This window comes from Pan troglodytes, chromosome 8 (assembly GCF_028858775.2).
Source record: "Pan troglodytes isolate AG18354 chromosome 8, NHGRI_mPanTro3-v2.0_pri, whole genome shotgun sequence".
Classification (NCBI taxonomy): Eukaryota; Metazoa; Chordata; class Mammalia; order Primates; family Hominidae; genus Pan; species Pan troglodytes.
The window spans coordinates 113,749,026-113,773,307 of record NC_072406.2 but is presented as its reverse complement, the minus strand read 5'-3'; the positions used below and the strand labels follow the sequence as shown (position 1 = coordinate 113,773,307).

At 46.1% G+C, this 24,282-nt stretch overlaps 1 protein-coding gene across 2 annotated transcripts in view; it reads left to right on the top strand.

The window, feature by feature from the left end:
• Positions 1 to 24,282, top strand: part of FBXW4 (F-box and WD repeat domain containing 4) — an 84,515-nt gene that overhangs the window by 23,276 nt on the left and 36,957 nt on the right. For both annotated transcript variants that reach the window (XM_063781067.1, XM_016919170.3), the window contains exon 5: positions 3,884 to 3,978. In XM_063781067.1, coding sequence (XP_063637137.1) covers positions 3,884 to 3,978 — 95 coding nt within the window. The remainder of the gene's footprint in view (positions 1 to 3,883; positions 3,979 to 24,282) is intronic.

Genomic DNA, 24,282 nt, shown 5'->3' with positions numbered 1-24,282 from the left:
AGGAAGCTTGAGAAAAATCCAGCGTATCTTTTGAACCAACACGGAAACTGAATTTCCTGTCACTTGCTTCCTATTACCCTACTTCATACTTACTTCAGGCTTCTGATTGGTCACTGTCTTTGTACCATTCCTTGAAAAGATTCTGGCCTAAACCTGTTATACTGCTCAAAAGCAAATTTGCATAGAAACCTTTTGTGGCATGTGTGACCTAGGTACTCCTGTCTTATTCTAGCCATCTTCCTGTCATGGCTTCAGGCTTACTCAAGTCCTCCTTTTCAGTGACACCTCTTTCTTCTATTCTCTGTGGTCTGACACCCAGAACAGTATAAAACTAAGCTTTATAACCACAGGTAGCAATCTGAGGGCATGGATTACTTACAGTTGAAGAAGAATAGCAAGTTTATTTGAGATATTGGGTTAATTTCATGTTTAAGTACTGATTTAGCCCTATTTAGTATCTTAGATTTTTAAAAAGATCTAAAATAAGTGCTTCCTTCTAAAATTGTCACCACAGTCCATCTTCTTCCTTCTGAGGATTTCTTTTAGGTCAGTGACAGAATTCTCTTCTCTGGTCCTGCAAGCTGGTCAGCTGGTTTGCAGCTCCCCTGTGACTTCTCTGCCAACTCTTCTTTCCTGGCTTTCCGGATGCTGCCTGGGTTTCCCTCCTTTCTGTTGTTGTCTTTGCATCCAGCCACCTTTGTTATCCTGAGCCATTTCTACATTACTGTTGTGTTCAGTTTGTCTTTTATAGCTGAAACATCATTTCTTTTCAGTGGCATCTGAAATTCTACAGCTGCTTCTCCAGGCTTCTAATACACCTGAACCTTCATAAGAATTTGCAGTGATATTTGCCTGTAACCATCTATTTTTGGGGAGTTTCCCAAATATGTACTGTATTTTAGGAAAGAGATTTATTTTATGGGGTAAAGGGAAGTAAAACAATCTCTTTGCAAGACATCTGAGCTAGGGACTGTCCAAAGAACCCTCTTCCTTCCCCTCCCCACAAGCCCAGTTTCAGGTTTATTGTGACTTAGCTTGGATTGTGTCTCTGGGCTTTAGTGGGGCCAGCCCCATCCTGAGATGTGAACAGCTGGTAGCTTATGTTCTTAATGAGCCTGGGCTGGTACTAACCATTCCTTCATTTCCTTCTTTATTTCTCTATTCTTTCTTATGAGTGCCTGCTGTGTGTGAGGCTTGGTACAGAGGCACCTGGGCTCTTCAGAAGTAAGGGAGATAAAGCCTCTTATCCTTAGGATGAGAAGAGATGTGCGTACCTGGCCAGGGAACTGATTGGAAGTGGCTAGGACTGTGGAGTATAAAGCTCTAGGGCAAGAGCCAGAAAGTGTAGAGGGTGGAGAGATCAGATCACATCTGGCTTAGAAGGGAAGATTTATTGTAATAAGAATCACCATTATTGTTTGCCTGATACCTGCCAAATACTTTGCTGCTGTGCTAGATGCCTTATACTTATCTCCACTTTTCCACACTATAACCCTGAGATAGGCATCATTTCCCATTTAACACATGTGGACACGGAAGCTAAGAAGTTACCATTAAGATCAAAGATAATAAGTAGCAACTGGGGTTCAAATCCAGATTGATCAGATGCCAAAGCCTATGCATGCTTTCTCTGCAATTGCATGCTGCAGGGAATATTTTGCCATTTAGGTTTTTCTTTTGTTTTAGGATTATTTTCTTTAGGATAGATTTTCAGCAACAAAATTACTGAATTAAAGGCTGTGGTCATTTTAAAAGTCGTGATGCATATCACCAGTCTGCTTTTTAAAAGAACTGTATAAATGTCCACTCCCGGCCGGGCGCGGTGGCTCACACCTGTAATCCCAGGACTTTGGGAGGCTGAGGCGGGTGGATCATGAGGTCAGGAGATCGAGACCATCCTGGCTAACACAGCAAAACCCCGTGTCTACTAAAAATACAAAAAAATTAGCCAGGCATGGTGGCAGGCGCCTGTAGACCCAGCTACTCGGGAGGCTGAGGCAGGAGAATGGCATGAACCCAGGAGGCGGAGCTTGCAGTGAGCTGATATTGCGCCACTGCACTCCAGCCTGGGCAACAGAGCAAGACTCCATCTCAAAAAAAAAAAAGTCCACTCCCACTGAATCTTTTCCAGGGATGGATCTGTTTTGAATTTGGCCATGGAGGGCAAAGATAGGATCAGCATATTGTTGTCAACTCTTGTCCCTCAGGTGCCAGGATGGAATCTCATGTTTCTGGAGGGTGATGTGCTGCTGGGCCAAGCCAGGAGGGCCACTTTCCTAAGATCTTGCTCAGAATTGGTGGCATGCTTCCTCAGCCGCTCCTGGAGACCAAGAACCTTGTTCTGTGGTTTGCAGAATCTAGGAATCGACCTTCCCTTTCCGTGGAGGACATTAGTGAATTCAGGCCTAGGCCTTCCCCATAGATTTTGTAATCAGAGTCCTTAGTGTTTCCTCACCCCCTAAGAAAGAATCTGCCTCCCAGGGAGTTTGTGTCAGGGAAAAGGCAAAGCTGTCTTTTTAGCCGGGCTGCCTAAAAGAGTACATTGGAAATGTATCTAGTTATTGCCAAAGAGGACTGACTATGGAGTCCAAAGAGTAGGCCAGAATCATGGCACTCAGGAAGAGTTGTGGTGTTTACCTTTGTTTTCTGCCCCTCCTCATTTAGGATCCTCTTAGTATGTTTATTTTCTTTTCACTGTGTTGGGAAAAGTAACTCACACAATCATCCCATCCCCCACCCCCATCATACACACAAACTCTAAAAAACACTTTCTCCTTTTATAGGGAAGAGTTATCATGTGACTCTAAGAAGGCAGGACCACCCCTACTCCATCACCTACCCTTTAAACTCAAGGAATGTTTCCTTTAAAGTTCTTCCATCTAAGGTCCTGCCTGAGTTTTGTGTGTTCCCCTTATAGCACTGCTGGGACCTTAAGAGGTCACTGATCCATCTGGCTGCCTCTGGATCCCTCTGTTGCTGCTGTCTTGGGATAGCCCTGTACGTCTGATATTTCCTTTCTGTTTGGTTAGGGGCTTATGTCCCTGTGTGTGTCATCTAGGGTAGGGTGAAGTGAGGGGGGAGCCCTGTGCTTAATGGGAGATGTCTAAATGCACTGACTGCTGAGAGGGCTCTGTGAGTGTTGATTAGAGTTAAGCCCAGAGTGGCTGCTAATGTACATTCCTGACTGATAGAGACCAGATAATGTGCTCCAAGCAATATTTTTAACCTGTAGGAGATATGGAAGCTTAAAAGAGTTAAGCTTTTCTGCTACTTTTGGTGACACTAGGTGCTAAATTCCCTGCTGACGTGAATAGTATTGGATCCTGGGCATTATCAACAAACAAACAACAACACACCACCTTCCCACTTGGAAGTCTCTCTTTTTCTTCCATTCTTTCCTTCCCTTGCATGTTTCTTTTTACTTCTCTCCCTAATTCTATTGCTGTCCCCCTATACTATGCCTTGATCTTCTTCCCTCTCCCTACTTCTCCAAAGTAAAATCTTGGTGAGAGATGGGAGAAAGGAAAATCCACAAATACAGGAAAGCTGTCAAAAGAGGCAAGCCCCACCCACCCACTTCTTCTCAGTCAAGTCTCCGCTGAGGAATGTGGAACTTCTGATTCCCCAATGTAAAGTTGGCTGGTAAGTAAGGGCTGTCAGTGGAAGTAAAAGAGGGTAGTTAGGATGGAGAGCTAGGGCCTATCTGCGGGGGTAGGTGAGCCAGAAGCTGCAGGGGCCCCTCTGCTGATACCTGAGCTCTGTGTGTGCAGGGCATAAAGGATTCCCCATTTCTCCACCTCCAACAGTCACCTCTCCCGGAGCACCTCTCCTCCCCACTGATCCCAGGCAATGCCAACGAGAGCATCTCCTCTCCTGTTTCTAGGTGTGGCCTTTGGCCTCAGGCCGGCTGGGGCAGTGCTTACACACCATCCAGACTGAAGACCGAGTCTGGTCCATTGCTATCAGCCCATTACTCAGGTAAGGGAGACATATTTGGATGTGGTTTTGTCCTGTATAATAATGCTTTTATTTTACTAGATCAGGTGAGCTAGAAAATCTTCCTGTTGTGTATTCTAGGTTGCTTTGAGTCACTGTCTTGGAGATTTTTTAATCCTCCAGAGATTTGAGTTATTTAGGCCACTTCATATATGCGTGGGATTGAGATAACCTTCTAAATGTGAATTTCCTAAGCATCTAACCTCAGAAATGTTAAGGAAAGAGTACTATATGAGAATATAACTAAGAGTCCAGCTGTTAGCCAGAAGTGTCCCTTCTGAAACAGTTGTCCTCTGGGGTCATTCTCAAAGCAGAGGCCTCTCACCACCTCTCGGAGGTGACAGCACCAGCCAACCTGCTCTTACAACTCACATGTCTGCTTTGTTCCCCTTGGAAAATGTCCTCTGGAGTATCCCTTACAGTCTTAAGTCATCAGGAGAGGCTTGGGGCCCAGATCCAGCTGGGTCCTCAAACAAAGACATGTATGTGAAGTAGTAACATTGATTATTGTAGCAAAAGTGTGAAATTTTGATGATGGCTTTACTGTACCTTTTGGTCTGATTGTTACTTCTCTTTTTTATTATTATTTATTTTATTTTATATTTAGAAATGGGGTGTTTGGTTTTTTTTTTTTTTTTTTTTGAGACGGAGTCTCGCTCTGTCACCCAGCCTGGAGTGCAGTGGCGCCATCTCAGCTCACTGCAAGCTCTGCCTCCCAGGTTCACACCATTCCCCTGCCTCAGCCTCCCGAGTAGCTGGGACTACAGGCACCTGCCACCACGCCCAGCTAATTTTTTGTATTTTTAGTAGAGACGGAGTTTCACTGTGATAGCCAGGATGGTCTCGATCACCTGACCTCGTGATCCACCTGCCTCGGCCTCCCAAAGTGCTGGGATTACAGTTGTGAGCCACCGTGCCCAGCCCTAGAAATGGGGTGGTTTTTTTTTTGTTCTTTTTTTTGTTTCTGTTGTTTGTTTGTTTGTTTGTTTGTTTTAGAAATGGGGTGTTTCTATATTGACCAGGCTGGTTTCAAACTCCTGGCCTCAAGTGATCCTCCCATCTTGGCCTCCCAAAGTGCATGAGCCACTGCACCTGGCCCTGACTGTTATATCTCTAACTTTACCTATGGACAAGTGAGGTTTGCATCCCGACTTCTGCTTTCGAGGCTCTCTGGAACCAAGACAGAATCCCTCTCCTCCCCAGCAGAGTACATAGACTCTCCTGTACCTGTTCTATCACAACATTTTCCTAGGATCTTCGTCCACTTCCTTCACCCTACTCACATGGAAATGTGAAAGCTGTAGGGCTGCCACCCTCCAACATTAGGTTTAAGTCAGTTGCTTATTTTATAAGAGACTTGGTCCTACCCACTTCGTTTAGGCCCTTCAGCTTCTTTCTTCTCACCCCATGGAGCCTGCACCCCTCCTCCTACTCCCTTCCACAACTCCCTTTCAATTTTTTTTCTTTCTAAGAATTAGAGCCGATTAGCCACGTCATTAATTCTTCAATTTGACGGCTGATATAGCAGGACCTGAAACACATTGCTGACCCCGGAGAATGGAGACCCCGTTCCTTAGCATATTGACGATGAGAGAAGTTAATTAAAATTCCACAGAGCAGAGGTGTCGGCTAACCTATAAACCTGTCGCTGTTCAAAACAAATCATTCTAGCAATCGTAGGAAAGAGGGAAGGAAAGACCAGCAGGGAGTGGAGAGGCTAAGTGTGTGGGAGCGGAGAGTGGAAAATGGAGCCATTGAGCTTTGTCTCCTCCTCAGTTTCTTCCTAATGCTGCCCTTTTTAAAGCCAGTTAGCCAGACCTGGGTATCCGTGGGCTGAATAGAAGGAAAGTGCTATGGCCAGTGAGAAATGACAAGTGTGCTGGTGACTTTGCCTTAATGGTTGCTTGTGGACTTCTGCTGGTTTTGGGAGACTGGAGTGGAGGTGGTGGTAGAGAGAAGCTCTCAGGGCCGGAGATGGTCTGTGCGCTTCCTGCATATGGATTGAAGCCAAAGAACACAAACAGGCTCTGCCCTGCATCCCTACCCCACATTTCTCTATTCCAGCCTCCTCCTCTGGAATGTGTTAGGCTACCTCTTAACAGAATAGGGCACAACAACTATTGAAGATGGTGTCAATAAAAGAGGTTGAGGACAGAGTCTGCCCTCATCATTAAGAAGCATTTAAGATTACAGTAAACTGATTTTGGGTTTTTTGGCCACAACTTGGAGACTGACTTTGGGGAAGGGCCTAGCTTTCTGGCATTATTACTGCTACTACATGACTGCCACTACTACTAGCAGCTAACATTTAGTAGTCATCTGCTCTGTGCCAGACCCTCTGCTAAGGCCTCGATGTGTCTCATCTTTGGTGAAGACCTAGGCCTTATGTTTTCTTCCCATTCATCTTCAGGGTCTTCCTGTCCTCTTCTTGGCCCTGGGATGATTTTTTGAGAGGGGTCTCACAGTGTTACCCAGGCTGGTCTTGAACTCCTGGGCTCAAGCCATCTTCCCACCTCAGCCTTGGGATGATTCTTTCACTCTGTCAGCTCCTGACCAACAGTTTTTAAGATGGTCTTCCCCTAACTCCAGAATTGAGGTCTTGGAGTCTTTTAAAAAATAGTTTGTGTTTGAGATTCTGTCTTTACACTAGATGACCAGAGTGTATGCCGGTGTTATCTCTGCCTCTTTTTCTCTTACCCAAAGAATATACTGGGATAGGGTCTTTTTACCTCATTATTAGATCCATTTCTTCTCAATGTGACCTTGAATTTGAACCTTTCAATAAACTCAGCCATTTTCTCAGTCTTGAGAGACACTGCCTCCCAGCCTCAGGGTCTGTTCTTTAAAGCAGTCTGGGAGATGAGTTCTGTTTTGCCTTCAACTAGCAGTGTGGCCTCAGGCAAGTCATTCCCGCTCCCAGCCTCAGTTTCCTCATATTAAATATGAATACTATTTCCTTTACAGACCTTACTAGATTATTGTGAAGATGACCTGAAATAATCTATATGAAAATATTAATACTCTGAAAAGCTAAAAGGGCTGTAATATATGTGTTATGCATATTGAGACAGGGTTTCACTTTATCACCCATGCTGATTATGAACTCCTGGCCTCAAGTGATCCTCAAAAAGGGCTATAATGTAATGTCAACGAGAATCCTTTCTTGCCTGGTGTAGCATTTGCTTAGTGGCTTCAACTGCTGTCAAGTCTGTACCCTTTTCCTGGGCTCCTTCTGGCCCCAGGAAGTTTCCCTGCTCTTTTGCAGTCTTCTTGAGGTGGGGACTCAGTAGGAATCTCTCTTCCCCCTGTAGTGTTCCTGCCCTCAATGACCACCTTCAGTTCCCCTCCCTGCCACCATTCCTGTTGAGTATGGTTGTCAGTGTCACTAATATGATATGACCCTGGACTCCTCATGGAGAATATGAGGGGATGTGGCAGCCAGTGTACTGGCCCTAGGGCAAGTACTCCTGGTTTACCTGCCAATTTCTCAACCCTTTGTTGCTCCCTTATGCAGTTAGGAGGAACCTGGACAGTTAGGAGACCTAGCACAGCTCTTTTCTCAATTTATCTCTTTCTTCTATTTAAAATAATTTGTCAGATATATTAATCTTATTTATCTCTGATGCTGGGACTTTTCTACCTTCTCTTCTTATGTATGTACTCAGGCACTTGTATGAAACATGAAACCTCAATCCAGAGGCTTAATTTGAGGTCCTCACGACTGAGAGAAAGCAAGTATCTGTCTGTGTTCAAATGTCTTCTTTCCTTTCTTCCTTTACTTTGAGTTCTTGATTTGTGAAGAGTCATGGAGGATCATATTTAGTACTGGTTATGTGCTTAGAGCCATGTGTAGTCAGTCAAAAAACACAGAAGGAGAACCAGCAGGCTCCAAAGGAAAGTGGCAGGCAAGGACCATTTCTTCTGCCTCTCTCATACCCTTCTACCCATCTTATTGTTCAACACCGGTAATCCTGTTTTTAAGATTCATGACTTGGAAAAGAAGCCCTTCTCCTGTAGAGGAGGTCTCACCTGGAGTTGTTGGATGATTGATAGAAGGACAGGTTAAGATGGCCCAGGAATGAGATGCTGGAGGCGTGCCTGGGGTGGAGGGGCATATGTCTGAGTATAATTATGGGGCAGGAATACCTTCAGCTCACAGGCCTCAGAGATACAACCTCCTGAGGTCACATGGAATTCTGAGCAACTTCCCAAGAGTAACACAGAAGAGCAGACTCTTTTTTTTTTTTTTTTTGAGACAGGGTCTTGCCTGGAGTGCAGTGGCACAATTATATATCACTTGAACTATTGGGTTCAAGTGATCCTCCCACCTTGGCCTTCTGAAGTTCTGAGATTACAGGTGTGAGCAGCTATGCCTGGCCAAAAAGCAGATTTTAAAAAATGTGTAATATGTTTTATTGCCATTTAAAAATTATTTCCAGCTGAATACAGTAAATACTAAAGTATGAGGAAATGTAGAAATACTAAACACTTAACTTCATTCCTTTTGACTTTCCATCTCTTCCCTTCTCACCCTTTCACCTCACTCCTTGTGTATTTACTGAACACTTGATACGTGTCAGCTTCCCCAAGGATCTTATTCAGTGGTGGGGAGATGATAGGCACATGGCTGTAATGATTGCCAGATTATACTAAGTGCCTTAACCTAGTCTGTCCCTGGTTGGGGAGGAAGGGGGAGTGTCATTCTCTTCTGGGGAAAGGCAAAAATTGAGGCCCAGGGAAGATCAATGCAGGGCCACATGTGGAATGGGGCAGAAGAGGAGTAGTTTGTACCCAGTTCCCTAGCCTGTTCCCATGTCCTGTGTGCTGAGGGACAAGCAGGCCTTTGGTCATTGCTGTGCCTTATTCACCAGCATCTTGGATGGTAGCTGTGGCCCATAAAAGGCTCTGTGGGGACCTGTGAACATTCTCTCTTCCTGAAGGCCAGAGTTGAGACAGGGAGTGGTGGGAGAAGGCAGCATATGATTGAGGCTTGGGCTCACTCAGGTAGCTGTGAATGCTTGCACCATTCCAGGAGTGTGAATGCATATAGATCTTCAGCTTTCAGGGTCCCCTCCAAGCCACCCATGGGGGGCATGTGGTGAAGTGAATCTATAGATCTACATACCCTGTTTGCCTGGGAGGGGAAGGGAGAGGCGCCCACAGCTCCTCGTCCCTCTGCAGACACCATATGTATTGCCCTCCAAGAAAAAAAAGGTGCTTAGCAAAACCCTTTCCCTGTCTCCAAAGGACACTTGCTATCGTGTGAGAGAGTGTGGTCAGGAAGGCTTCCCATGACACTTGGGTTTTAATCCCTTCTCTCCCGCTTCTGTCATTAGGGAAATATATGAGTGGTATAGGTGTAGAAACTTGACTTAGCTGTGTTATTAAATATACAATATAATTTTGTGTAACTTTGCTTGCTGTGGTGGCCTGTTTGTTTTTGGGGGGATTAGTCCAAGTCTGCATGAAATGTACCGATTCAAATTTGTAAAGTGAGTTGCAGCCTCTGGGGGGTTTTGATGGAGGAGCTGCCCCTTCTTGCTTCATTTCTCCCAGAGGTGAGGGAGCGTCTGGAAGGAAAGCAATCACTGTGTACTGTTCGGTAAGCGGGTGGGTTTTGGGGAAAGGAGGGTGTTTGTTCCCAGTAGCTACAGGGTTTACTGTGTGTTGTGTGTGTGGTAGATGCATATTCAGCGGCCTGTTGAAATACATCTTTCTTTAGTGAAAGGTAATTGCATCTGGAGTTTTCTCTGACAGAGAGGTTTGAAAGATTGGAAAAGGAGGCAGCCAACTTGCAGTTCAGATTCTTTTGGTTGCCAGTGGTGCCGCAGTCCTTTGGCCCTGGACTTCATAACTCGCTGAGTACTTCTAGGGGAAGAAAAATCAAAAGTAAAGATTGTGCCTCTGAGTTTTTCTTTTTCTGGCTGGCTGTGGACAGCTGGGTGTAAAGGGGATGCTTGACCTTGATAACTTGAGGAAAAACTCAGGTGGATGACTATAGTGCTCTGCATTGTAGCTGGTCCTCCTGATGGCGTGGACTGTAGCTGACTTGGGGACCTCTCTCTTCTCCTTTCCCAGGGTCAGGGGCAGAGTGGGTAGTTTCTTCTGGGTCTTGTCTAGGGAAAGAAGACCTGAAGAGCTAGTCAAAGAGTGGCTTGGTGTCCCCCTTTGCGAAACTGCAGAGTAGAGAAGGGAGCTTCTTGCCTGTGGTGCCCTGGATGAGAGAGTTGCAGGGACAAAGACACCATGGAGGGCCCAGGGCTGGCATGGCTAGAAGGGGCGTCATGACACCCGGAGAAACATGGAAGCTCCAGGTAATTCTAGGTGGGCCCACTGGTTCAACTGGCAGCAAGCTAAAATTGGAAAGGGATCAGTGTGGGGATGTCATTGATTTGGAGTCAGGTCCTGCTAAATCTCAGTACAGTGCCCTCCACCCTGGAGTTCATTGCCCATGCATATGCAAGCCTCTCAGACAGTCATATCCATCAGTAGCAAGGACCAAATACCACAGGGGTGGGTTTCAATTCCTCAAGACCCTGGATTTCTGCCATTACCCAGGGCAGGATAGGCACAGGGAGGCTCATGTGCTGAGCTGCTGGGCTGAGACCAGCACTCTCCGAGCCCTGGCTGGCCCAGAACCCATTTGTGGGAGCAGCTCCTTCCTTGGCCAGCACGATTGGCCCACTTGTCAAGAGCCGACTTACATGAAACCCTACAAGTAGAAGCAGAGGCTGCTGCAGACGGCTGAATACTGTGGATACAGAGTTGATGTGTCCAGACTTGGCCCCCTGCTAACAGGGATGCATTTCTATCCCTCAGTCTAGTGTTTAAATTCTTTCTTTCTCCATCTCTGTCTCTGTCTTTCTTTCTCTCTCCCTTCCTCCTCAATACCCACCTTCCACTCTCTGTCTTTCTCTCTTCAGATACTCCTTAAGCATTACCATGTTCTGGTCACTAGAGAGACAACAGTGAACTAGACAGCATAGTCTGATGGGAGAGACCGACAAGTAAAATAGGTAGTAGAGTGTGGTAAGTTCTCAGATGAGGTTGAGACAGGGCCTTGGGAGCACGCTGGACGGATCAGTCGTCTTTCTCTTCCTCCCACTGCCTACACCTCCTGGCTCCAGTCCCTACCTGCACCACTCTTTCTTCCACTCTGCTCATCAGGAAGGGAAATGGGAATTTTCCTGCTTTAGCTGCTGCTGACTTTTCTGGGTTGTGTGTGCAACGTGCCTGTGTTTTTCCACCTTTGATCACTGTTCTGCCAACAGATAATTTAGCAATCACATCCCAAGGTGGAAGCATGGAGTTAATGTTAAAATTAGTTTTCTTTTTTTTCTGTCTTTAAATTTCAGTGGGTGATGAGGCAGAGAGGGAGGCGGGAGGGTGAAGGGGAGCCATAAATTCTGTGGCTGGTGTAGCTGTTCTCTGAGCAGCCGGGAAGCCTCTGATGTCTCCACAGCACTTTCATTAACATTTAAATTAAGGGTTTGTTTTTCAGTCTGTTTTATAGGCGGGGACCTTTCATGGCCTGTCACATGCAGCACCCACCCCCCCTCCCACCCCAACTTCCCAAGCAAGTGTGTAATTGTAGCCACTGCTGTATCCTAACTCTGGGTTGCAGTCGGAGGTTCAAAGGGAATTCCTGGAGCTGGAGTTTTGGAGGTACAAGATGTAATAGTCAGGATGTCGGTGTTACTCCTCAAATGAAGGTGCTGTGTAGGAGCTCTTTCTCCTCTTATCTGACCTGTGCTTTCTCAGCTTTTCAAGGGACACACACTTCAATCTGACTCCGACCCCTCCCACCCTTCCTTCCTTTGGGCCATGGGGCAGGTAGGAAAGGGTGCAGTCCATTCAAGTGATTTCTCCTTATATTACAAGTTAGGGCCGGGGACAGACTATTCTAAGATACAGATTTCCATGCTTATCTTCCTCCTTTTGATTATTATTATTATATTTTAGCCTCACAAATACTTCCACCTACCCCACTGACTCTTGGAGAAGTAATAAAATAAATGGGATTACCATCTGAGAATTTGTAATTACAGTAGGGTCCTTTGGTCCTAAAAAGTGTATTCTAACATGGATATGTGTATGCATACCATACTTAGTCACTAGCTCTGCATGTACCTTGTTGGAAATAGCTTACTGATTGAATTTGATAAAGCTATTCTCCCAGATCTATGCATTCAGAAGAAACTCTACTACAACCTCAGGTTTCTGAGCTTCCTTTCACACAGAAATATTTGGCAGCATTTGGGGAGGTTTTGAAAAGACATCCCTGCTCTGGTCTCCTTCCCATCAGCACCCTGTTGATCTGTAGATGACAAGAATGTGTACTAGACACACATGAAGCATCTCATTGCTTCATAACCTCTGAGGGCTTAGTTTTCCCACCACTGGTCTCTAGGTAGCTTTCTTCTCTGGACAGTGAAGAGAGGAGCATTGGGATCTTTCTCTCTTTCTGTTCAGAGGCTGAGAGTTTCCTTTCCCTTGGAGCCTGGACTTTACTGCACGAGTCACTGCATCTTTCCTCCTTCCTCCACTAAGCCACTCAAACCATCCATGACTTATCTGCAGGGTTCAAGATGGCTGAGTGTTTTGCCCTTCTATGCCAGGTAACCTTGTGAACAGGTGGACACCCTCATGCCCTGGGGTCTTGCCGAAGGGGAGTGAGGGAGGTGCTGGGGCAACCCCTCTGCAGGTGCTGCTTGGGCTCAGATTGCAGGCTGGTGTCCAGGCCCCTCCTGGTGGTGATTAATCTGGGACACGGGCCGACAGAGGCCCAGCCAGGGCTGCTTTGGTCCCTCACTGTGAAGACCTTTGGCTTGGAGACTGAACTGATCTCTATAGCCTGCTTCGGCTTGGGGTTTGATCTGTCAAGGCTAAAGAGGAACCTGATGGTAGAGCGGAAACTTGTAGCCCTGTCTGACTTATGGCACTGATCCGTTCCAGTGGCCTTGTCATGATAATACTCGTATATTTAAGAAGATTTCCCCACCTGTTAGCTGTAACACTCAGATCAGTCAAAAGAGGGATCTTCATGAAAAATCTGTGCTTTTAGTTTTTTGAGCCAATGGAGCTTACTCTTGTAAGTAGACTAGGGGCTGGGTAGGGGTTTCTAATGAGAATGAGTAAAAAAGGCAATAATGAGGTTGTGGCTGGATTAGTAACAGAATGTATGTTTTTATGTGGAGGGGGGTCATATCACAGGTAGAAGGATCACTCCATCCTCCTGCAATTAGGTGGCTCTCAGGCCACTTGGAGCAGATTTTCAGATTTCAGTATCTAGAATCAAGTCTTACCTTCCTCATTTTCTTTTTCATTTCAAACCATTCCCCCCTGCCACCCAGACGAAGTCTTGCACTGTTGCCCAGGCTGGAGTGCAGTGGCGCGATCTCGGCTCACTGCAACTTCCGCCTCCTGGGTTCAAGCAATTGTCCTGCCTCAGCCTCCTGAGTAGCTGGGATTACAGGCGCATGCCACCACGCCTGGCTAATTTTTGTATTTTTAGTAGAGACGGGGTTTCACCATGTTGGGCAGGCTGGTCTTGAACTCCTGACCTTATGATCCACCTGCCTTGGCCTCCCAAAGTGCTGGGATTATAGATGTGCGCCACCATGCCCGGCCTCAAACCATTTTTTTAATTTTTAAATAGGCCTCCCTCTCCCTTTCTATGTACCAGAGTCCTGGTCCCCAGGACTTCCAAGCGGCAGTACATGGTGCCAGCTATATTTCTTCTCTGAGTTCAGGACAATCACACATGGCTCCACTTGATAATGGGCTTAAGGCCCAATAATAGGAATTCTGTTGCCCATGACAGTTTCTCTAAATCCGTGAGTCTTAGTGAGTTTCATCATTACGGTAGTGCCATTTGGCAGTTAGAAGCTTGGGATTAAGAGCTAGGGAATTTTCCTCATACCATGGAGAAAGAGAATAGGCACCATGTTGTACACTAGTAGAATATGTTGACACTGTTGATGTGGGAAGCTGGCTATAGAGACCCTATGAATCATAAAGGTTGTGTTGATACTGAATTTTGCTTTGCTGACTAGAATTTTACACATGATGACAATAAAGAATACATGCATCAGCAGATCAATGAATATTTTTGGCTCTTCCTTCAGACTAGTACTAAAAGATCTCTGACTACGGATTGGACATCTGCTAGTCCCTGTGCCTCTCTAGCAGTTTCTTGAACAAGACTCTTTAGAAGTTTCAGATAGTGAGCTTTTTTTTTTTTTTTTTTTTTTTTGAGACAGAGTCTCGCTGTGTTGCCCAGGCTGGACTACAGTGGCGTGATGATGATCTCAGCTCACTGCAACTTCCACCTCCCGGGTTCAAGTGATTCTCTTGCCTCAGCCCCCCAAGTAGCTGGTACTACAGGCAAGCATCACCACACCCAGCTAATTTTTGTATTTTTAATAGAGATGGGGTTTCACCATGTTGGCCAGGCTGGTTTCGAACTCCTGACCTCAGGTGATCCATCCACCTTGGCCTCCCAAAGTGTTGGGATTACAGGCATGAGCCACCGTGCCTGGCCAGATAGTGAGCTTTTGGAAGCAGGCGTTTTATTTCTTGTCTCATGTAAGAGTTGTGTGCTTGTGTGCCTCAGATGAAATCCCTCTGCCTCTGGGGTGCCCTAGTAAAATGATTACCCAAGACCCTTGCCTCATTTCCAAGCTTGTTCTTACTCCTCTCTTGGGCCAGGACATTTTCCACAGGGAGTAATGGGTAACATGGTCTGTGGGATCCTGTCATATAGGCTTGGCTCAGGCCTATCTGAGGTGCTGACAAGGGCGGGAGGATTGGAGGGAGGAGGGAAGTGACTATGTGCATGCAGAAGCCATGGTAATTGCAAAGGGAATATTAGTCCAGGAGCTGCTGGCCCAGGAAATTGCTTTCTGTAGAAGCTTTCCTTTTCATGGTTTTCAATGCAAATTGAAAACATAAATGGGCACAGAAAAGTGTAGGGGGGACAGGTGGGGTGCCAGTTGGGATGTGATAACATCCAAAATCTTCAGCAGGGTCTTAATTTGCAGAAGAGAATTTCAAGTAACAAGAGAGAACCTTATAGGATATTAAAATAATGTTAGAGCATGTTTTGCTGTGACCTTCCCACCCCCATGTTTTCCATGTACTTGTGTTCAGGCTCGTCTCTGGGCCTGCTTAGCTTGCCCTGCTGCCTCTTCCTCCGCGCTTTCCCACAGCAAAGCCATAATCCAGCTTTTAGAACAATGGCCATGGTAGTCATGGCATAGTATTTTGGTTTTCACAGCAGGCTGGGAAACAGTAGCCCCATCCAAAGTCAGTGTGCTTTAGAAAATGTACACATTGGTCCTGGGGACTGGAGCCTCCACATGTGGGCTAAAGAACATGCCTCTTGAAGGCAGGAGCTTGCCTGCTTTGAGAAGGTGTTAAAGCCAAGGCTCATTTATGTGTTCTCTCTTAAGATCAGCGGGTAGGCTTGATGAAGTAGAATGTGAGGCCACCAGGCCTTTTTCCTCTCTCAATTTCCCACACCTCTAGAGAGGTGTGACTTTCTGGTTCCAGGCTGGAGACACTTATGTCTGTGTTGCCTCTGGATGCTTTGGGGATACTGGCCAATAGGATAAGCATGGGGTGACCACCACTTTGATTATGTTGGCATAGCAAGTGATCAGGTGAGAAGCTTCAGACTGGTTTCTTTCTAGCTGCTGAGCTAGACAAGAAGACACAAAAACAGGCCAAAAGGCAGTGTGGAGGGTGAGCTTTTCCAGTGTAAATATACCCAAGTAGTAGAGAATACTATGGAACTGTGGGGGCTTCTTCGCTTCCTTTGTGTGGGGTTTCAGTGCGCAGGTGACATGCATTGGCTGAAGAAAAAGCTGAGATGTGTGAGGTAAAGTGAAATGTACCCTTTCTGCCTGTCCCCACCATGAGTGTTCCTTCCTCACTTCTTCATTGATTGGGGAATTTTGAAAGAGAAATTAGCTTGATTCTTGCCCTGGGTCCAAGCTGTGGTGCCTGGTCAGAACTTGAGTTTCAGGAGCAGTCTCCCACTAGGATGCTGTCCAGATGTAATCAGCCACTGCTTAGCACATGCTCCTCATCCCAGACTTACGGCATCATGGCCCTTCCGGGCTGGAGAGGGTCCAGTCCAGAGCACGAGACTCACTGTCTCTTTCTCCCAAGGACTCGACTCATGCAGGGTGTTTCCTTCTCCTGCTATTTTCCGCCTTGTTGCAGCTGCAGCTTTAGCTGTCCTAGAGAAACGTGGGTCTTTCCTCCTGTGCCTGAATGAGAAGAGAACAAGTGAGTGATTAGGGTGGGGTCCTATGGTAAATGACCTAAGAGAAGGGTCAGCTGGGCATGATGGTGAGATTTGTAACATTTGGCAAAGAGGAAGACACACATGTGTTAATGCCTCTGAAGTGTTCTTTCCCTGCCAGTTGGACTCTTACTAGTATCCAGGGTGAGCTGTGGTTGAGAATTTACAAAAATTAATAGGAAAAAAAACCCAAATTATTCAAAGGATTCTTCCAGTTGTTAGAAGTCTTTGGTCCGGAAAATCCTTCTTTGCAGGCTGGTAAGGATGAGTTCAAGAATAAAAAGAGGAAAAGTTAGAGTTTTTAAATTGCATTAGGTTGTCAATGAGTATCAAAATTAAAACATGAAAACCTTTTGACACAGAAATTCCACTTCTAGGAATTCATTGTAAGGCAATAACCAGACAATTCTGCAAGATATATGTACAAAGACTTATATTAAGAACACATAAATAGGCCAGGCATGGTGGCACACACCTGTCATCCCAGCACTTTGGGAGGCTGAGGTAGGAGGTTCACTTGAACCCAAGAGTTCAAGACCAGCTTGGGCAACAGAGTGAGACCCCATTTCCACAAAAAAATCTAAAAACAAAATTAGCCAGGCATGGTGACATGCTCCTGTAGTCCCAGCTACTCAAGAGGCTGAGGTGGGGGTACTGCTTGAGCCCAGGAGATCGAGGCTGCAGTCAGCTGAGATCGTGCCACTGCACTCTAGCCTTGGTGACAGAGCAAGAGTCTGTCTCAAAAAAGTAACAAAACCAAAAGAAACCATAAATATCCATTAGTAGGGTTCTGATAAAATATTTTATACTACGTTCCCTCAATAAAATGCTATGTAGCCATTAAAAGGATGATACAGATGTACATTTATGGACCCAAAAGATGTCATAGCAGATTGTGGAATGAAAAAAGGTCAGAAAATAGTATGACAGTTTATTTAAATATCTCTTCAGGGTTTTTTCTTATATGGTGGATTTCTGTTGATATTTACTTACTTTTTACTTTTAATGTATTTAAATTTTTTATAATGGTCCTATTTTATAATTAGAAAAAACAAATTACATTTAAATGTCTATTTTAATATCAGGCAGCTATGGAGAGAATACTCCCTTTTTTTCTTACATAATTTTTAAAATTAAGGATGTATAGACCTACATTTACTTTCTATTTTTAAATAGCCTTATTGAAGTAGAATTTATATATCATAAAATTTACCCATTTAAAATGTACAATTTAAGTGTACAATTCCATGATTTTTAGAAAATTTATAAAGTTGTGCAACTATCACCACAATTCCATTTGAGAACATTTCTAACACTTTCAGAAGATCTTCCCTTACATTTGCTTTTGTATCATTAAACATGGTTTCATGCTTGGGACCTTTTTTGGGGAAAGAAATAAGTAAACATACTAGAATTTTTTAAAAGGATAATATAAGCTTTGGATTTTTTTTTTTTTTTTTTTTTTTAAGACGGAGCCTCGCTCTGTCGCCGGTCTGGAGTGCAGTGGTGCAATCTCGGCTCACTGCAACTTCCGCCTCCAGGGTTCAAGTGATTCTCCTGCCTCAGCCTCCCAAGTAGCTGGGATTACAGATGCATGCCACCACACCTGGCTAATTTTTGCATTTTTAGTAGAGATGGGGTTTGACCATGTTGGCCAGGATGGTCTCGATCTCTTGACCTCGTGATCCACCTGCCTTGGCCTCCTAAAGTGCTGGGATTACAGTCGTGAGCCACTGCGCCTGGCCCCGAGTGCCTGTCTTATGGATGTATTGAATGCTGCTGTGTGCAAGATCACATGGGAAGTATGAAACACAAGAGACTGTTTGTTTTTACCGTGTAGGAGCTTATAGTGCAATTGCGGAAACAATGCATGTACTGAAACGATAATTTATTTGGTTATATATGCAGTGTAAGTGCTAGCAACTACTGGGGTTATTGACAGGAAATCAGAGGAAAGCTGTAGCCTTGTTATTAAGTCAGAAGAGCTTCATGGATGACATGGAAGTTGAAGTGGGACTTACATGATGCCTGTATTGAAATTGCATAAGGGAACTTCAAGCAAGGGGACTGGTCTGAGCAAAGGCATACAAAGAGATGGGGAAGCTAAAGGTAGGTTTGGGAGTTCAGAGTGGACAAGTCTGGCTCGCTGGAGGGGAAATTTGGAGTCTAGTTTTGGAGGGTGTTGAAGAGCAGAGTTTGACTTTAACTTGAGGAAAATAGGGAACTTTGGACTGTTTTGGGCCAGATTGAAGCAGTTAAATGGTTTATGTTGTGCTACAGCATATAGGATTCTTTGGAGGAGAGAGACAGGCTGTTCTTTTCCAGGAATACACTTTGTTAACAGGAAGGGACCAGACTCGTAGGGACAGTGGGAAGACAACTTTCATTCAGGAAAACTATGTAGGAAAAAATCAGTAGTCAGACATGACTGCACGTCAGGGAGAGAGGGAAGAGACGAGTACCTCTCTGAGCCTGATGATGGAGGAGGCACTGGGTTTGAGAAGACTGAATTTTGTTTTATGGGACAGTCAGGTGGCAATGGCCAGAGACAGCCCAGGAATGGTTGCCTGGAACTCACACATGGGGTTGAGATGTAGAAGGCCTCAGCTTAGGGACAACAGTTGAAATAATGTGAGGGATTAGCACCAAAGGACAATTCAGAAATAAAGACAGTGGAGCAAGGAGAAACAAAGAGCCAACATGTCCAATCAGAGGCAGGAGGAAAACTAGGAGCCTGGAGAAGAGTAGATCAGCCAGCCAGAGTAGATGGTGGACAAATGAGTAATTCGGGGGCAACTTACATAAATGAATTTATCTCTGCCTTGCTTATTATGCCTTTTCCCTATTCTGATTGATAGATACCACCAATAAGGTAAAAATGTATACCCCTAATGTTGATGCATGGAGATTTATAAGCATTTTCTTTTCCTTGCTTGATTTTAGCATTTTGTTTTCAAACTATAATAAATTTACCTTTTTTTTCTAGTTCTTTCCTCTGGCTCTTGTTGTGTTTTTTATTGTTCTACCCTGTCATTATTATTATTTTTTTCTTCTTGAGGGTTGCCTACTTTGGGCTTGGTAATTTTTCCCCCCTCAGCTCACAAAACCAGGCAGTGGGATTTGGAGGGTCAGCAACTGAGCTAGAGATGGTAAGTGACAAAGTGAGGGAATATCGTGGATCCCAGTTGTTCCTCCATGTGTACTGGTATCCAGGGCGAAGCAAGAGAGACTGATTTAGAATCAAGAAAAAAGCTACTGACCACGGATGTTGCCATTTGGAGAGGTTTAGCATCAGAGCCATAGGAGCTGCTCAGGTTCAGGGCTTGCTTGGGCAGCTATGGCTGTCTGAAAACTTTTTTTTTTTTTTTTTAAAGAGATATAACTAAAAACTTTCAAGTCCTCGGATTTTGGGGATAGTAATTCCACAGGGCTTGTCATTTGTGTTTGAAGCTGGTGGTGAGGAGGGCGGAGTGAGGAGAAGCGAGGGGGTGGAGATGGGAAGCAAAGAAGGAATCAGAGAGAGAAATTTTATTGAGGGAGAGTTTGCTGGGTTTATGGGAGGGAATCTCTCCCCTCCTCCCCATTCGGATTTGAAAGGGCCGGTGAATCTTTGATTAGGTGCAGGTCAAAAGAATTTACACATTGTGACCTTAATAACTAGAGGTGATTGGCAGGCGGGCTGCAGGGAGAGGGCCGCGGCCCCCTTTCATCTCACTTAGCACAGAGGAGAGACAATGGGCCAGCCGATTTTCCTTGTTGTCCCTTGTTTGAAAAGGTCTGGTGTCTCTACTAGGTACCTGTGACATGGGGGTCTTGATTGGGGTCTCATAAAGGCCCCTGTCAGTATGTCCAAAGGCCAAGAGTACAAAAGCAAGCAGTGGGTGGGGGTCTCAGCTGACCACTGAAGAAGGGAGGGGAGGGCCCGGGAGGCAGTGGAGGGAGAAGCAACCCCCGATGGGAGCCCTTATAGAGGGAGGGAAGGAGGGGGGCAGAGAAGGGCCATTTTTGTCCCTAACTCATCAAGCACATCTGCAGAATTGTCCAAGCTGCTGCCTCCTGGTTTCAAAAGAAAAAAATGATTGTTTGATAAACCGTCCCTGATTCACCACTTTCTCACAACGGTGGGAGACCCAGCCCTGACCTCTGTATGATTTCACGTCAGGACCAGGCTTTCTTTTCCCACCCCCAAATTGCTAGAGAAACTTTGAAATGTATCCTGTGGCTTTCTCTCCCTTCTTTCACCCCCCACCCATTTCCCACCCTCTCCACCCCACTGGCCTCTGTTTTCTCTCTGGGCGCTCCAGAGTGTAGGCGAGTAATTAGTCCCCTCTTTCTGGGGCACAATGAAGCCAGGGTGTTTGGCGGGCCCCTTCCCACCGCTCACAGAGCTGGGGCCTGGGGGGAAGGACCAGGTGGCATGTGCAGTGTGTTCCAGGCCTGTACAATCCCTGGGGGACAGAGCTGGGGGCTCAGAGACTGGTGTGCTCCTGTTTCTCGAAGGAATGTGCAGAGGCGCATGCATTAATGGTCCCCACACAATGCTTGCATTTTTTTCCAGGCAGAGGCATCTTCCCCGTGAAAAGGCTGCCGAACTCAGGGCCCAGGCGGGAGATTTGCCGGCATAGTGGCGTTATTTCCCACCCTGCGCTTAGTCACTTGGAGCTAACATGGGAGACCAACAGGCCGCGTCTCTCGAGAGCCCGATCTTTGTATCCGATGTGTGCTCCCCCTCTGCCCTGTCAGTTTTGTGTGTTCACGGAGTGTTGATTTTAATGCGGGCCTGTGTTGGGCTGGGAGGCCAGGCTGGGGGGCCTCAAGTCTTTGTCTTGCAGGGCTTTTTCTTCTTGGAGGGTCTTCGGCCCTAGAGGCTGGTGGCAGATTTGAGAGGTAGGATGAGATGCCAACTCTGGCTGGCAAAGGATTCCCCCATCCATGTGTCTGTCACAGACCACTGTGGGGTGCCTAGAAAACAAGACACCTTGGGATGCTCGAGCACACACTTGCTTGGCACCCCACCACCCCTTGAGGGGGGCGGTTAGTTCTACCCCATAGGGCTGCCAGCTTGAAGTGAGTTAAACCCCCCTTGTGACTGGGTCTGGCAGGAGCACAGATTGTGAGCCTCAGGGAGCCAAAGCAGGGCCTTGCTTGCAGGGCTCTGGGGGAGGTGGGGGCAGGCAGGAGGGGTGCTAGAGCACAGGTCAGCTGCAGAGACTACTCTGCAATCATTAAGGGTCAGGAGAGAATAGAGACCAGAGAGAAAAGAGGCAGAGTGTCTGGGGGAGCTTCAGGAAATCACAAATGCTCATCTCAGGCAGTTGAAGGGGAATGTCCCTAGGAACTAGGGCCTAAGTGGAGGCATTTTCCCCAGTGAGGAGAACTGGACATGGTCACAGGTAGAGCCACCCAGGACCAATGAGCAGGCTGTCTTCTGTCTTTACCACTCACCTTGCTGCAGTATAGCCTTGTGCCAGGAGCCTGGGGATGGGTTCTGGGTGGGTACCTTATCTCAAACCCTGAGTCTTGCGGCGAGACAAGATGCCTATGCATGACTCAAGGAGAAGGAGACTCTGGGGAGCCTCAGCCTGGGTGTGGTCTGCTCTGCTTCTGGGGAGAGCAAAACTTCGAGTACCTGGAGTCAGGAAGTCAGTGGATGAAGGCCTCCAGGCCCCCAACCATGGCCAGGCTGTAGCTCTGGCATCCGTGTGGTCCTGGGGCTGGGGGCCATCATCTGGAATCAGGCTTTTAGAAAGGGGCTGTGTCTTCACTTTCCATATGGATCGGAAGGCAGAGATGCAGGCTGGCCGCTGAGATGAGGTGGCCCTGGGGAGGCATTCTGCCAAGGTTCACCAAGCACAGGGGCTCCTCTGTGCTGCTGTTGGCATCCTTCAGACTGTCTTGGGAATTGGCGCCAGTCACACTGCCAGGCCTGACAAGGAGAAAGAAGCTGGAGCTCCAAGGTCTTTGAGGGGCCTAAATCCCAAAGGAACCCATCAGTAAGAAGCAGCTCCTGCTTTGGGTCACTCTGTTTCAGAGGACATTTCTTTCATTGGGAAATAGGCACTCCCAGCAATACCCACCCCTCCTTTTTCCTTTTACTGTTTTTTTTTTTTCCTTAATATTTCCAAATGTTGTTCCTCCCTTTCCTTCTCTTCCATTTTGTGGACAGCTCATAAAAAGCCTGAGAGAAACAGAGTTTATGTGTATGGATATGATAATGGTGGGTGGGGCATGTCAGAGATGGTTAGGCTGGGGCTCCCGGATTGTAGAAAGCACTGTGACTTCCCTGGGCTGCCCTGCCAAGGCCTGGCTGGGAGGGCAATGGCACATCATAACCTTTAAATGCAAACTTGATGGAGGAGAGAGATGAAATCATAGAAACAAATTAGATGTATCTATAGGGGGTGTTCAACTGGAGAAAATGAGCATTTCTTACTAATTGGAGTTCAGCATGCTTCATTATTAGCTTCATTACAAGAGGAAGAGTACAGCAGCCTCTTTGGGGATTCCCTGGGCTGCCTTTTTCCTTTAAAAATATAATTGTATTTATGGTGGAGGAAGAAGCAGGAATTGCTCTTGGTAACTTTGTGGAGCACCCAGGGATTTAAAGCAGAATTTGGAGCACGGTAGAGGAGAGGGAGAGATGGACTAGTGAGAGGGCACTTAGAAGCCTCATTCCTTGATGATAAAAAGGAGGTGGGAAGAGCTCTGGTGGGGATGGGAACCTCCCTTCTCAGACTAAGATTGAGGAATTGGGAATGACAGGAACAATACTGATCAGAAAACCTGACTTTCTGGGAGATCTGATATTTGACTATTTTAACTTAGGTATTAAAAGGGTAAAATGGTGGAATGCAGACACAGGGTAAAGGTCTGACAAAACTTGTTTTCCAGCATACACAGGATCTTCTCCTCATGGGCCGGGGAAAGGCTGGGGTGAGTGTGGCCTTAATTGGGCCTGGTTGGATGCACATTAACTTCTGTCCAGGCAAGGCGCTGGTTCTGTCCATGAAAGATTATCGACTGAGATAATGAACTTGGCTGTACAGTTCTGACTCCTTTTCCTGTTGCCACTGCTGCAGCCCCGGAGCTCATGTCCAAAGTATAATCAGTCCCCAGAAAACTCTGATCCAGGGTGCTTGCTCAAGGAAGTGACTTACCTAAGTTCTGTCTAGTCAATCAAATTATCTGGTATTTAGTGTTCTCAGGAAAGCTGAGAAAAGATACTGTTTTGTGATGGGAGAGTTTATACCCAAGAGCAGGGGGTAGAAAATCTCAATCATCTCAAATCAATGCTTGTTGTGACTTCATCAAAGGCCCAGAATTTTTGCTTTTTTCCTCCCAGCCTGTCCTTTGCTTTCACTACAAGTCTATGCTTAGTCCAACCTTCCTGGGGTACCTAGGACTTTAAATATACAGGATAAAAACAGGAAAAAACAAACAAACAAAAAAACCCAAATCGCAGGATATCTTCTTCTGGTTGGTAGACCTCATCCCTAATGGAGGCCTAATCCCTTTGCCTAGTGGACAGGGACGTCCCTGGTGATTGGGTGACCTGTGATTTATGAACTCACTGAGCACCTATAGGAGGCAGCTCATTTTTATCTCCCTCCCTGCAGATTCCGAGCAAGTTATCATCAGGGTCTAAGCTCTTTGGCTTTTCCACAGAGGGATAGCAGAATATTGGGGGTGGGATGGGAAGTTGGTTTTCTCTAGTAACTGGACTTGCAGGTACCTCAAGTCAGCAGCTAGCAGTTGTCTAGCACCTGGCACAGGTACTGTGGAGAAATGAAAGCCTGAAGTAAGATGGGTCACCCAGCCATTAAATCAGGAATATATACCACTGTCAAGTGTATTTGCAAATTTGTGACCTTTCTTATCATTCTTCTGAAAGGTTTGTATCCCATCCCAAGTGGCTTAGTGGGAAAGAAAGGAAGCTTCCAATGAAATGACTTTTTGGTCATTTTTTGGTGTCCTAC